Source organism: Macroventuria anomochaeta, assembly GCF_010093625.1.
Source record: "Macroventuria anomochaeta strain CBS 525.71 unplaced genomic scaffold BU25scaffold_37, whole genome shotgun sequence".
Classification (NCBI taxonomy): Eukaryota; Fungi; Ascomycota; class Dothideomycetes; order Pleosporales; family Didymellaceae; genus Macroventuria; species Macroventuria anomochaeta.
Window position 1 is genome coordinate 48,266 of NW_022985398.1, and position 12,875 is coordinate 61,140.

A 12,875-nucleotide genomic window follows, 5' to 3' on the forward strand; every position below is an offset into this window, starting at 1 on the left:
AGGCGCCGACGTCAACGCGCAGGGTGGTTACAGCGGCAACGCACTGCAGGCAGCTTCAGCTGGAGGCCACGAGCAAGTGATTGAGATGCTGCTTGACGCAGGTGCTTATCAACCTCAGGAAGAACGCTGCAGAGATCTTAGCCGGAGCCTATTGACCTGAAGGAGGGTTTGCCTATCAACATACCTGTATGAACGACAAACCTGCAAATTTGCTTATCAGAGGCGCCGGCGGTCCGAACTGCCAACCTGTCTCGGGACATGGTGTGTCTCTTCACTCAAGGATGCACCTTACCTAGACCTCGTAGAAAATCAAATCGCACCAGCGTCCCTTGTTCGATGCTTCTCTCACTTCGGCAAGAGCTTCGACGGTACTGGATTGCCCGGTAAATCATGGTACAGCTGGCGTCCCATATCAATATACACTACCTGCCTCTTATTCATATCATCAAGGTATGTCTTGCTTGCCCTCAGAAATCACATTCACTGACTGACTCCCGCAAGTTGACAGAGTCGTGTGGGAAGAATCCTACTTCACGAGAACCATACAACATTATGTCAGATATGACGACTCGTGCGGGTATCCGCAAGAAGATTGTCATGAGGTAAGTGTTATCAAAACTGCAGATCGCACACTTCTGCCAACAGTCCTCCAGATTTGGTCGCAAAACAGTACGCCTTAGCATTGGTCAAGGCCGAGAACTGTTCGTCGTACACGAAGAACTTATCTGCACCTCGTCGTATTTCCGAGACCTTCTGCAACCGAAGCGCAAAGCAATCGTTGCCGATTGCTCTATCTGCCAAGAGGAGCTCCAACCGGACGAGGAGGAGCCAACGTACTGCGCTTCCTCCTGCTGATGCGACTTCCACTATGCTTGCATTGAGGAACAGAAGGGTCAGACGCCTGCGCGAGGGACAAGCAAATGTCCACCATGTCGACAGAAGTGGACCGACCGCGAAGTGAACAAGGTCCACCGGTTACCATCGCTTGATCCCAACGCTTTCGAAATCTACGTTGAGTGGATCTATGGTACGAAGCTTAAGATGGATGATTGGCACAACGGCCTACCGACGTTCTTCGACGCACATGTTCTTGGCACAAAAGTCAACAATCAAGCATTCTGCTCCGACGTCCTTGGGGCTATCATTGAACGGTGTCTCGATCAAGGCGGGGAACCCCCAACATTAGGCCATGTCAAGTATGCATATGACATTACGACAGTTCAGTGCGGTCTACGACGCTTCTTAGTTGGTCTCTTCCGATAGCATGACAGTGACGACCTCAACACTGTCTGTAGAAACTGGGAGAAGTATCCAACGGAGTTTACACGGGATCTTGCTAAGGCATTTGTCGATGGCTCGAAGTTGAAGGAACCTATTACGTGGACGAAGAAGACTCTTAAGGCTGCGCTGCATGAGCCGCCAGAATGGGGCAGTAACTAAGATAGTACATCAGACGAAGACGAGTCAGAGGAAGAAGGGACGAAGATGATGGTGAAGAAGATGGGTAAGGAAGTGAGAGTGGTACTGTGATTAGCGACAGCGACAGCGACAAATGACTGAAGGGTTCGCCTGAGGGGTCCCGAGGTAAACATGATGCAGAACCATGGTTCGCAACTTTGCTGTTTCTGTCTACGCATATTTGATCCCGTATCCTCAATCTTATCAATAATTCCCTCCAAACCTCCACATCACTTCTAGCATCGGCTTTTAGTCCAGAACAGGATTTCTCCAATCCCGCTGTTGAACATGGTCTTCAATCTAGCAGTTGGCCTCTGTAGATGAGAAGTTCTAAGATGAGCTAATCAGATAGGCAGAGAATGCTAACAAATACATCGAAGAAACCGCTCCCATCCGGTTCCCTGTCGAGTAAGAGGCATGATCGCCGAGGTACTCATGGCATTCTGCTAACAATAATACAGATGCAAGCCAAAGACTTATGTCTACTTCGAAACCCGCCACATCGTTCGTGAAAGACCTTTTGTGCAAGTTATCAAAGTACTTCCAGTATCTATCCGTGTCCAAGAGGTGAGATCATGATGGCTGCCTCATCTTCCTCGAGCCGCTTGAACCCGCAGCTGCACATTTCGAAAACCTCTAGGCTGAGCTGGAATTGGCCGATTTCTGCAATAGATTCTACTACTCGACCTGCTCTCGATCTTGGGACCAAATGGAGGCAACATTCGACCCGGTTGCAATGGCTTCCGCCAACATAGGATCCAGGGAGTATGAGGATGGTTATAATGAGGGACGCGACAATCGAAGAAAGGTCTTGTTTGACAAATCGCAACATCACAACACAGGACTACAGGATTGTACTGACTGCTTCTTCGCTTGACAGACTCTTATCAAAAAGGGTCCAAGGTTTGGAGCCTTAAAGTGTTACGCCACCTTCTACCGAAATACCGCGGTGCGCTTTGGTGCGTCTTCAATAACGAGCCTCTTCGAAAGATATGACAAGAAAACGTCTATCATTCTGGGCGAGGAGTCGATCACGACAATGCAAGCCTCTGCTCTGTTTCGCAAAAACCAATTCTATCTACCCCAAACAGACAACAATATCTAGGTTTGAGTTTTTGTGCTCTGTTTATCATGTTAGCGTGGCCCTTCCTTCGTGTTGAGCTCTGTGTTTGATCACAATATTACTCTACCATGGTTCAGCTGTGCTCGGTTACATCCTCCAGCACACATAACACCACAAAACCACCCCTTATGATCTATCCTTCTTATTGCCTCCATCTTTGAGAGTCTTTACTTCAAAAGCCATCTCTTGGATTCTCGCTATGTCTGCTCATCCTTTCGACTTCTCGGAATACTTCAGTGAGGCTCTCCCACCTTATGAAATTGCAACCACGCTACTGACCCTTGACATAGCTTCGGCAGAGTTTGCCGCCCTCTCACTGTCGAACGCTGGTAAAAAAGATCCCCCTGAAGCCCAGGAGAGCCTTTTCAACAAGACAAGAGCAGATGATATGCCCACGGCTAACAGAAGTGACGACGGTTGCGAAAATACTACCAGGTAAGGCCGGGCACTTTGAAAGCAGTGCGTGTTTCTTACTGACTATCGCACAGGCCTAAACCCAAGATCTATTACTATCTAAGTAAGTGGCGCATCTCGCAGGATCGCCTCTGCCTACACTCGGCCTTCTTCAGGAACTACCTTCAGGATGAACGTCGCATTGGCGACGATTGCTACATCTGCTATGAGTCACTCTATCTTCTTGACGATACTCAGTCCGATGTTCAGGCCCAAACCGACCTCCAGCCTCGCCTCACTTGCTGTATCTCCTGCGGTCAGACCTTCCACCTGCGCTGCATCAAATACTGGAGAGTCTCTTCAGTCAATAGCAGGGCTGGGGACAGGTGCCCGTGGTGCCGAAGACACTGGATTCTCGAACTTTCCTCTCTCTTCCCCACCCTCGCACCCGCAGCTGTCGAGGCCTACATAGACTGCATCTTGCACGGTCGCACTGAGATTCGAAGCCTTCAGAGCACAATCCTGGTCAAACTCATACTCTGCTATCACGTTGGCTTCCACTTTCTGAACCAGGGGTTCTGTCTAAGCGTCATGAAAGCGATATTCGAATGGTGCAACAAGATCAGTGACATACCGCGCGGCCAGGAGATCAAGATGATATATGAGATGACGGGATGCTACGCACTAAGGGCGATGGTTGTGGAGATCTGGGTGCAGTGGAAAAGCCTGGGATGGGACTGCTTGAAGAAGGAGGCGACCGAATTGCCGATCGAGCTGCCAAATGAGTTCCTGCTCGATCTTCGTGCTGTCAGGAATAGGCATCCGCTGCTTCAGTGGCACCAGATGCCAGTCACTGGACTGTTGGAGGTGAAGACGATTGAGCCTGACCTGATCAGAGCCATCGACAGGGACTTTGAGATGGCAACTGCTTCTTCCGGAAAGAGCGAAGGGTCGAACACGCGTTGAGAGAGAAAGCTGCGGGAGCTATTAGGCAGCACAGATATTGCCTAGGTCATGGCTGGCTGCAGTTCATAGGTTCCATGCGCAGATAGCAACACAGCTACCAAAGAATTATTTCTGCGACTCAGGCTATAATAGAAAAACTTTGAGTTAAACATGCGTACAATCGACATTACGCATGCCCAAAGAACACTATGCCGCCTAGGCACATTAGCCATGCAAACACTCTCAGTCTTCTCCTGAAGCAGTTTATCAAGCAGCACCGGCGGATCGACAGTGTAAGCCAGTCCTTTGCCACGTGTTACTCTCCGTACCGCAGCCTCTCCAAGATCTTGTATAAACGCCAGCGAATATCCGAGGAATTTTACTGACGTGCTTCAGAACGAAGAGAGAGGTCCACGCACTTACCATCAAGATGGCTGGTATGGTGATGATGCCTCAGTCTCCGCAAGAAGCTGGCTCGGACGAATAATACAATCACCGTCGGCGCGTAAACAACACCGACGGCAAGTTGTGCCCGCCTAGTGAGGGGAAGACTGGTGGTCACTCGTATAACGACCTGTCCCATTGGAGTATGAGAAGGACACATCGGATTAGTTCATGTTGCTGACGCAGCAATAGTGGAAATAGAGCTTGACGCATACGTGCTCGTAATGAAAGCACGAAATAAGAAAAGGTCGCGGAAAGGTGCAAATCTGTCGTCTATCAAGCGTCAGTAGTACAAGCTTGAGAGCAGTATTTCGAAGCCATGAACTTGCTGTGCGAGAAATAACGGAGCCGAGCGCTGTGCACTATAGCCGAAGTGACGGGCCTCAATATGTCTTACAACAAAGTAAATCATGTTGAGAGAATTCACCCATGAATCGGCCTATTCTCTAACAATGTCCTGCAACACCTGCTTAATAACCGGTAAATCCCTTCCCACGTCCACCATCCAGTTCGACACCGCGAATCGACATGCCGGCCGGCCCTCCCAACTCGTCCCACTCACATATATTCTTCTACTCGCCTTGATCTTAGCGACCAGCTGTCCGTTCAACTTCTCATCTTTCGCCCTGAACAACACAATGATATAAACACTGCTCAAAGCCTCCGCCACCTCACCCTCGACTTCGGGCAGAAGCTCAAAGTCTTCGCTTTCGTGGATGTACTTGGCAATACCGCGGGAAAGCGCAATCTGCCTCTCTAGCATATCTCTATACCCAGCTTTCCCGTACGCGACAAGACTAGCATACACCGGTAATGCACGGAAGCGCCTCGAGTTTTCTAACCCGATATTCAAGGGGCTCATGATACCGTCCCCCCCACTCCCAGCCGCGAGGTACGCTGCATTCGGGTTCGCAAAGACCCTCTCGGCCAGCGCGCGGTGGCGGGAGAGGAAGAAGCCACAGTCGTACGGCACGTTGAGTAGTTTGTGTCCGTCGCCGGTAATGCTGTCGGCGAGTTCGAGACCCGCTGTGCAGTCTTTGATAGCTTGGTATTGTTGAGAGGAGGGGAGGAGGCGAGCTAGAATACCGAAGGCGCCGTCGACGTGGATCCAGGCGCCGTACATGTCGCACAGTTGCCGGATGGACTGCATTTCCTGGAGCGAGGAGGTGGCGAAGAGACCGGTGTTTACTTCGGATGCGGAGATGGCTACGATGCTTGCTGCGCCGGGCTGAGCAAGATGTTTCTGCAGCTGATCCATGTCGAATTTGTGCGGTGCGTCTGCGCGACCGATCGTCTTAACACAGCTTCGGCCCAGACCGAGGATCGATGCAGCTTTGCTGAGGGAGGAGTGCGGAACGGTGGTTAGGATTTGAATATTGTCAATACCGGCGAGGCGCATGGCTTCCACAATCCCATGTTCACCAACGCTGACTTCGGCATCCGTGCGGTGCGCGCTGGCCTCGGCGATGATGTACTCGCGACCACAAGCTAGGCCAAGAATGTTAGATGCTGTGGCACCGGTGGTGAATGTGCGATGCGGCCATTGCGAAGGGTTGAAGTCGAGGAGCGAGCAGAGGAGGGTGAGGGCGCGGTCTTCAATTCCCGTAGCAAGGGTCTCGTTGGGCAGGTGGACTTGGACATTTTGATCGTAGTGGGTCACGAGGTTGTCGGCAAGAGAAGCTGCGGGTGTCGAGCCGCCTGTGACGAAGCCGTAGTAGGTTGCTGAGCGCGAGGAGGCGTTGAGTGCTGGTCCCAGGTCCTGAGTCAGGTGACGGATGGTATCTTCAAGGCCAGCTCCTTGTTCTAGAAGGTCACTCTTGAGAGTTGCATGTGCTTCTGACAAGACATTTTGAGATGGGAGTACGTCTGTTGGCGTTGGTGAGGTGTGCAGACTGGCAATTGCTGTGGAGAGCTTGTTGATCAGCTCTGGGGTTTGAGCTAGCATCGATGTGGAGGTACTCGGTGCCATGCTGAGTTGTACCTGCGCTATGGGGTCACTGATGTGTATACGCTACACTTCACGAGGGTGTTAGAGTGGATGAGATAGCACAAGTGAGGGGGAAAACGTTTGATGTGAAATGGCTGTGACTGCTACGGGACGTTCTCCGGTAACGCTGAGCCGCGTTCTAAACATCTTCGGATAAGCTCAGGGCCAAACAACTCGGACAGTGATGTCGCAAGGTTGTTGTCTCGCGAAGTACTGCCACATTTCAATTGAGGTGTGGGTCGCAAAGCGGGTAAAAGCGGGCAAGGGTCACGTGCTAGCGTGATCGCGCTTTCCAATCTTGCCCCGGACAACAACACTAGCGCGGTCTGTCATGAACAACGCCACCACGGCATTCGCGATTCGGTGACACGGCGCGTTTGGACGCGTTGACGACCTCTAGGACTCTGAATTCAACCATGAGCGGCTCTAATGCCTCATCAGAACAATCTTAAGCAGCATCTCAAGTGGCTGTTAGCCGCGAAGCCTTTCGTCCCGCCTTCTGTTCCGCTCGTTGCCTACAACCCCGACGATGTTACCAACTTCGACGCACTTTCAGACGAACCCTCCCTTTTGGTCGATGTTGCACCGGCTGTCTGGCCTGCAACTGCCCGCGCTCCTGCTGGTTCCCGCCCACCACCATCCCGCACCCTCGCTCGAACGAAGGCAGTTGATACACACACGCCACCTGAGACAGAACAGACAGAAGACGCAGAAGAGATAGAAGGTGATATGGCAAGACTGCGCGCCACACCAAGCACCGGGGGCCCTAGGCTCATGCTAGCGGGCGTACCACCTTATGGCTCGACACCATCGAAAAGCAGACAGCAGCGCGAGGATGGCATTGCGCGTAGTCATGCATCAAAAGCCGGTCGCAGCGAAGCTGCGTGGGTCACCAGAGAGGAATCTTCGAGCGCAGCTGAACCGTCGACATTGCGCAAGCCACGTGTGCAGGTATTCGATGTCGAGGCAATCGACCTTACGGGAGACGAGGTCCCCTCATCGCCCGTACCGAGCCACTTCAACAGGGGCAAGAAGAGGAAGAGTGACGAGTATCGCGAGGGTCTTGCACGGCAACAATCGCCTAAGCCAGCTCGCAAAGCCCTAACGCGCAGTCCAGACCTCATGATGGACGACTTTCCTGACATCGAGGACTTTGTCATGGCGCCAGATACCCCCGCTCCAGCCAGTCCGCCTCCGCCGTATTCAACCGTAGCACTGAGCAGGGAGCAGAAGAAGCAGGCAGAGATCGCCGCAGACGAGGAGGCTGCGGGGTTCGTTCAGTCGTCAGAAGAGGACGGACCAGTCGTGGCGAGTCGCAAACGAAAGTCCTTGAGTCGTGTACTTTCAGAAACCCTGGCTCCAGCTCGTAAGATTGGCAGGCAAGCACGAAGCCCTCCACCGACGAAGAAGGCCTCCGCAGTCGAACCTACACGCACACCTACAACCAGGCGCGTTGGTCATGCAGTGATGGATTCTGAAGACGAAGAGGAGGATTTCGGTGACTTGGACGTCATGGAACTTGATCTTCTGCCCAAGTCTTCACCCACGAAACCAACACGCAAGCAGACGGCAAGCCGTAGTCCCACAAAGCCATCGACCCAACTACAACTGCCAATACGATCGCCAAGCAAGCCTGCCCGTAGTCGAAGCCCGTGCGAAGACAAGCAGTGCTCCATACCTACCCCGGATACTACGCAGTCCCCTCGCAAGGACAAACCTTCTCCGAAGAAGTCGCAGTCTAGACCACCAGCTGTACAATCGCTTGCGCAGCCCGTATTTTCTTCGTCTGACTTGTCTAAAGAGCAGAAAGCAATCATACACGAGGCGATTGGGTTCTTCTTGGTCTCGGGTGGTGATCGGCACCTTCAATCCCTGGCCGTGGCCTGGGAGAAGGCTAAGACGGCGTTTGTTGAACAAGTTGGACTCGACGACCCAGATCCGCATGTCAAAGAGAATTTAGAGCGCCTACGGCCCAAGAAGGCTGCTGTAGAGCGATTGACAGCTCTGAGGGAACAGTATGATAAGGTAGTTGCGGAACGAGATGTCCTCAAGAAGAGGGTGAAGGATGACATCGAGGAAGGCATCTACGAAGAGGCGGACTACGCAGCTCTCAAGACTGTCTCTAAGTCGCTCGAAGACGTTGAGGTGCAGATACACCATTATCTCGGTATTGCGGGCGTTCAGCAACCGAAAGCAGCACCGAAGGAGCCACGAAAACCCGCCACCAAGGTCGAAGCCAAGCATCATCACGTTGTTGTTGAGGCGACACAGGCGAGTCCTGCTCGGCGAAAACAGAAGGCCGTCGACTCAGGGCCCAGTCATGTTCCGCAGACACAGCTGCCAAATCAACGCGTATGGTCGCCTAATCGGCACATACGCTTCGCTGCGGACCAAGTTCCCGCTTCTCCATCGGCTGCCAGGTCGACCACCAGAGTTCAGGACCGCACCTGCCAGCAGCAAATCCCCACCGAACATGCCCCTGCCCGTGGTTCCAGTGGAAATGTGTCGTACCATACAGCGGAGGATTTTGGCGATATTGATTTCAGTGAAGACGACGAGAATATGTTTACTGAGCACATGGGTCCACCTCCGGGCGCGACGAGTGGACGTGCCGGGGACAGTGACGGCGGAGACGACTTCGGCATGGATGATGACGAGAGCCTCCTCTACGAGATGGACAACATGGACAATCAAGAGTCAAGTCGTTTCGACTGGAGAGGAGATCGAGCGAACGCTGCAGCACCTCACTCGCGAGAGGTTCTTCGTGAAACTACAGTCAATACAGTGCATCGACAACCCGAGCCACCCTCACCAAAGAAACCAGCTATGAGCATGCCTAGCAAAGGGGTGCCTGGCATGAATCACCCCTGGTCGAAGGATGTCAGGGCCGCACTCATTCACAAGTTTCATCTCCGAGGGTTTCGGCCGGGTCAACTCGAGGCCATCAACGCCACACTAGCTGGAGAACATTGCTTCGTGCTCATGCCGACTGGAGGCGGAAAATCCTTGTGCTACCAACTGCCTTCAGTCATTCGTTCAGGAAAGACAAGCGGGGTGAGCATTGTAGTATCTCCTCTTCTGAGTTTAATGGAAGACCAAGTTGAATCAGCAATGACCCGGTTTCAAGTTCAAGCTTGCCTCATCAACGGGCAAACGCCATCAAACGAAAAGGCGGAGATCATGGAGACGCTCGAGAAGCGAGATGACCCCGGAAAATTCATTCAACTTCTATATGTCACTCCAGAGATGCTCAGCAAGAACCAACGAATGATCAGCGCATTCCAGAGACTGTACAATAGAGGCCATCTGGCACGCATCGTTATCGATGAAGCACACTGTGTCAGTCAATGGGGCCATGACTTCCGTCCAGATTACAAGGCGCTGGGAGACGTTGTCCGCCAATTTCCTGGGATACCCATTATTGCCCTCACAGCCACAGCAACCCAGCTCGTCCGCGCAGACGTGCGATCCAACCTCGGCATCGAAAGCGGGCGTATGTTCTCTCAGAGCTTCAACAGGCCCAACCTCTCCTATGAAGTTTTGCCAAAGGGCAAGGGTATGGTCAACATCTTTGCCGACCTGATCAAGGAGAGATACCATCGCAAGTCCGGCATCATTTACTGCCTTTCCCGCAAGAATTGCGAAGACGTGGCGAAGAAACTCACCGATCTTGGTGTTCGCGCATACCACTATCACGCAGGTATGGGAGCCGAAGAGAGGTCAGAAGTTCAGAAGAAGTGGCAAAGCAATCAGTACCATGTCATTGTTGCTACGATAGCTTTCGGAATGGGTATCGACAAAGCCGATGTGCGTTACGTCATCCATCACACCATGCCAAAGAGTCTGGAAGGCTACTACCAGGAGACTGGCCGTGCTGGACGTGATGGAAAGAGGTCGGACTGCTACCTGTACTATCAGTTTGCCGACACCAGGATGCTGCGGAAGATGATCGACGAAGGCGATGGTAGCAGGGAGCAGAAGCAGCGACTGCATGATATGCTACGAACAGTGGTACAGTACTGTGAAAACAAGGCCGATTGTCGCCGCGCGCAAGTACTAGGCTATTTCAGCGAGCCTTTTGACCCGGCCAATTGCAACAAGACTTGCGACAATTGTCGTTCGGACGCATCCTTTGTTACCAAGGATTTGACAAACTACGCTGCCATGGCTTTCAAGCTCGTCAGTAAGGTGCATGAGGATAATGTCACTATGCACCAATGCGTTGATGCTTTCCGAGGCGCCAAAACCGCCAAGATCAAAAGGAGTGGTCTCGAAGAGTATGGCTGGGGTTACGGTGCTGATCTAGAGCGTGGGGACAACGAACGAATATTTCAATCCCTGCTGGAATCTAGAGCTCTCAAAGAGAGGAGCATAATCAACAAGGTCGGCTTCGCGACCAATTATCTTCACGTAAGTTTCAATATGCCCACTCTTCAGCAATCGCTAACGGTCCCAGCCCGCCACCTTTCGTAACGACTATGAGACCAAACGCAAGCAGCTTCAGCTGCAGGTCCGAGCATCACCTACAAAGGCTCCAGTCAGAAAGAAGCAGACAAAGAAGCAGCAAGCGGACTATCCCTCTACTAACGTTTCTTCACCCGTCCACGCGACGAAGCGCAAGATCCAAAACTATGCCTACCACCAGCAGCATTCCGACAGCGACCACGAGCACTACGCAAAACCACGACATGCCACACGTGACCAGAAGAGTCGCAGTCGTCAAACTGAGAACTTTGATGACGAGTTCGCCCAGGTACGGGTTGCGAAGCCACCACGAGCAGCCAAACAACCTAGGGGGCTGGGCAAGCCTATCACGGTGGATAGAAGGTTGGCTGGGCTCAGTGAGATGGAGCAAGATGCATTGCGCGACTTCCTCAACGGTGCGAAGAATCTGAGACAGGATCTCATGACAAACAATGGTCATCGTCAAGCTATCTTCTCTGACACGGTACTTCGGGAGATGGGCCTGTGTTTGCCTGCTGATCTGGAGGAAATGAAGACTTTACCTGGAATCAAACCAGAGATGGTAGATCGATATGGCAGGAAGTTCATGCTCTTGATCAACAACACAAGAGACATGTACGGTGGCATTGCTCCTGCTCCACGAAGCCGCACAGCTCAGCGTCAGCCGGCAACTGAGGAGCTCTCGGATGACGACTATGAGGAAGAAGATGACGAGCAAGTCTACGATCCGAATCATCAAGAAGTCATTGACTTGTGCCTCGACAGCGACGATGACGTCCCACTACCAGCCGAAGACTCGGAGAGCGACTACTCGTATGGCGAGAGTGATGACGATGAAGCTTTGCGCAGAAGCCACCACTTCACACAGCCTCTTGATCGCGAAGTGGAAGAGTTCAACAATCGCTTGACGCAAACTGCTAACGCGAACGCTGCCGCCTCCAGAGCCACAGCGTCGAAGAGGGCGCCCAGAGCATCCTCATCTGGGCCAAAGAAGAGGGGCACTTACCGAAAGTCTGGCGGTGGCTTTGGCAGAGGCGGCTTCTCAGGCGTAAGGAAACGAGCCTCGAGTAAGGCGACAAGCAGCAAGGCACCTGCTGCACTTAAAAGGGCTGCTGGAGGACCTCGCAGAGGAGGTGCAGGAGCCGGAGCAGGTGGTGGTGGAGGCGGAGGAACTGGCTGGAGCGCGATCATGGGCATGCCCACTTGAACATCCCTTGCTCAACAGCTCAACAGACGGAGATAACGATACCCGTGGCGTCTCGGTTGGCATCGGGGACATTAACGACGGAACGCATTCTCTACACGCAAGTACCCCACACATCATCCTGTTGGCGCAAGTAAACCCCGTGGGCATGTTTACATGGGGCAGTATAGCGTCGTTGCGTCATTTAGACGAATTACATGTTATGCATGTGCCTTACTTTCCCCGTACGCAATGTCCATGTTGAACTCAATGAGTAGCCCGAAGTCCGACCGATCTTGGTATAATACAAGGTGCGAGTGGCGAGTATATCTCCAAGGAGCTTTTGGTCATTGGAGGAGGTTTTGCACGTGGGAAAGAGCCAAGCAAGAATGCGGAGGCGTCGCGTCGAGGCAAGATCTTGAGGCTCTGTATTAGCGGGCGTTATTACTGTAGCGTTCTGCGCTAGACGCACAGAGCCGCAAGAACCACGGCGCTTCCTTCCCTTTATACTCAAAACAGTAACCGCTAATCAACTAACGGCTACCGCTTCCAGCGCAAAAGGGAAGTTTGGCCGCAACGTTAAGGCTTTCACGACAAAAGCGCCCGCGCAATTGGACCAAACAGGAGCAGAGGAAGAAACGGCGCGGAACGATGCGAAGCCTGATTCTGGGGAAACTGGGGTTTTCTGCGACTCTTCTGGGGTTAATGGTGGAGAGGTCAGTCACCGCGGTCTTTGCAGTGTCGGATCGTGAACGATGACGTTTGTTACGGAGAACCTCGATTCTGAGGCTTTCTGAGGTTGTCTGAAGATTGCATAGGGCATCATGGCATTGTTGAAGCCTCAATCGATACAGGCGCTTCTATCAACGTCTTTACAT

General features: G+C 52.6%; 5 protein-coding genes across 5 annotated transcripts in view; 4 read left to right on the forward strand and 1 right to left on the reverse strand.

The window, feature by feature from the left end:
- BU25DRAFT_177537 (uncharacterized protein) overlaps positions 1–275 on the forward strand; it is a 4,671-nt gene extending 4,396 nt beyond the window's left edge. Inside the window, exon 3 of the mRNA XM_033700881.1 lies at positions 3–275. Coding sequence (XP_033557535.1) covers positions 3–160 — 158 coding nt within the window. The 3' untranslated portion in view covers positions 161–275. The remainder of the gene's footprint in view (positions 1–2) is intronic.
- Positions 276–948, forward strand: BU25DRAFT_177532 (uncharacterized protein). Its single transcript, XM_033700880.1, has 3 exons — positions 276–450; positions 502–602; positions 654–948. Exons 1-3 carry the CDS (start codon positions 391–393, stop codon positions 853–855), a joined length of 363 nt encoding a protein of 120 aa, XP_033557536.1. The 5' UTR covers positions 276–390; the 3' UTR covers positions 856–948.
- A 1,832-nt stretch (positions 949–2,780) lies between these two features.
- BU25DRAFT_478147 (uncharacterized protein) lies at positions 2,781–3,940 on the forward strand (the record flags this gene model as incomplete). Its single annotated transcript, XM_033710989.1, has 3 exons — positions 2,781–2,817; positions 2,872–3,016; positions 3,070–3,940. The coding sequence occupies 3 exons, from the start codon at positions 2,781–2,783 to the stop codon at positions 3,938–3,940; spliced, it is 1,053 nt and encodes a 350-aa protein (XP_033557537.1).
- Positions 3,941–4,800: 860 nt separating this feature from the next.
- On the reverse strand, positions 4,801–6,537 carry BU25DRAFT_414355 (pyridoxal-dependent decarboxylase; the record flags this gene model as incomplete). Its single annotated transcript, XM_033707259.1, has 1 exon — positions 4,801–6,537. The coding sequence occupies exon 1, from the start codon at positions 6,330–6,332 to the stop codon at positions 4,803–4,805; it is 1,530 nt and encodes a 509-aa protein (XP_033557538.1). The 5' UTR covers positions 6,333–6,537.
- Positions 6,538–6,697: 160 nt separating this feature from the next.
- BU25DRAFT_451338 (uncharacterized protein) lies at positions 6,698–12,129 on the forward strand. Its single transcript, XM_033709751.1, has 2 exons — positions 6,698–10,760; positions 10,807–12,129. The coding sequence occupies exons 1-2, from the start codon at positions 6,780–6,782 to the stop codon at positions 12,019–12,021; spliced, it is 5,196 nt and encodes a 1,731-aa protein (XP_033557539.1). The 5' UTR covers positions 6,698–6,779; the 3' UTR covers positions 12,022–12,129.
- Positions 12,130–12,875: the final 746 nt, after the last annotated feature.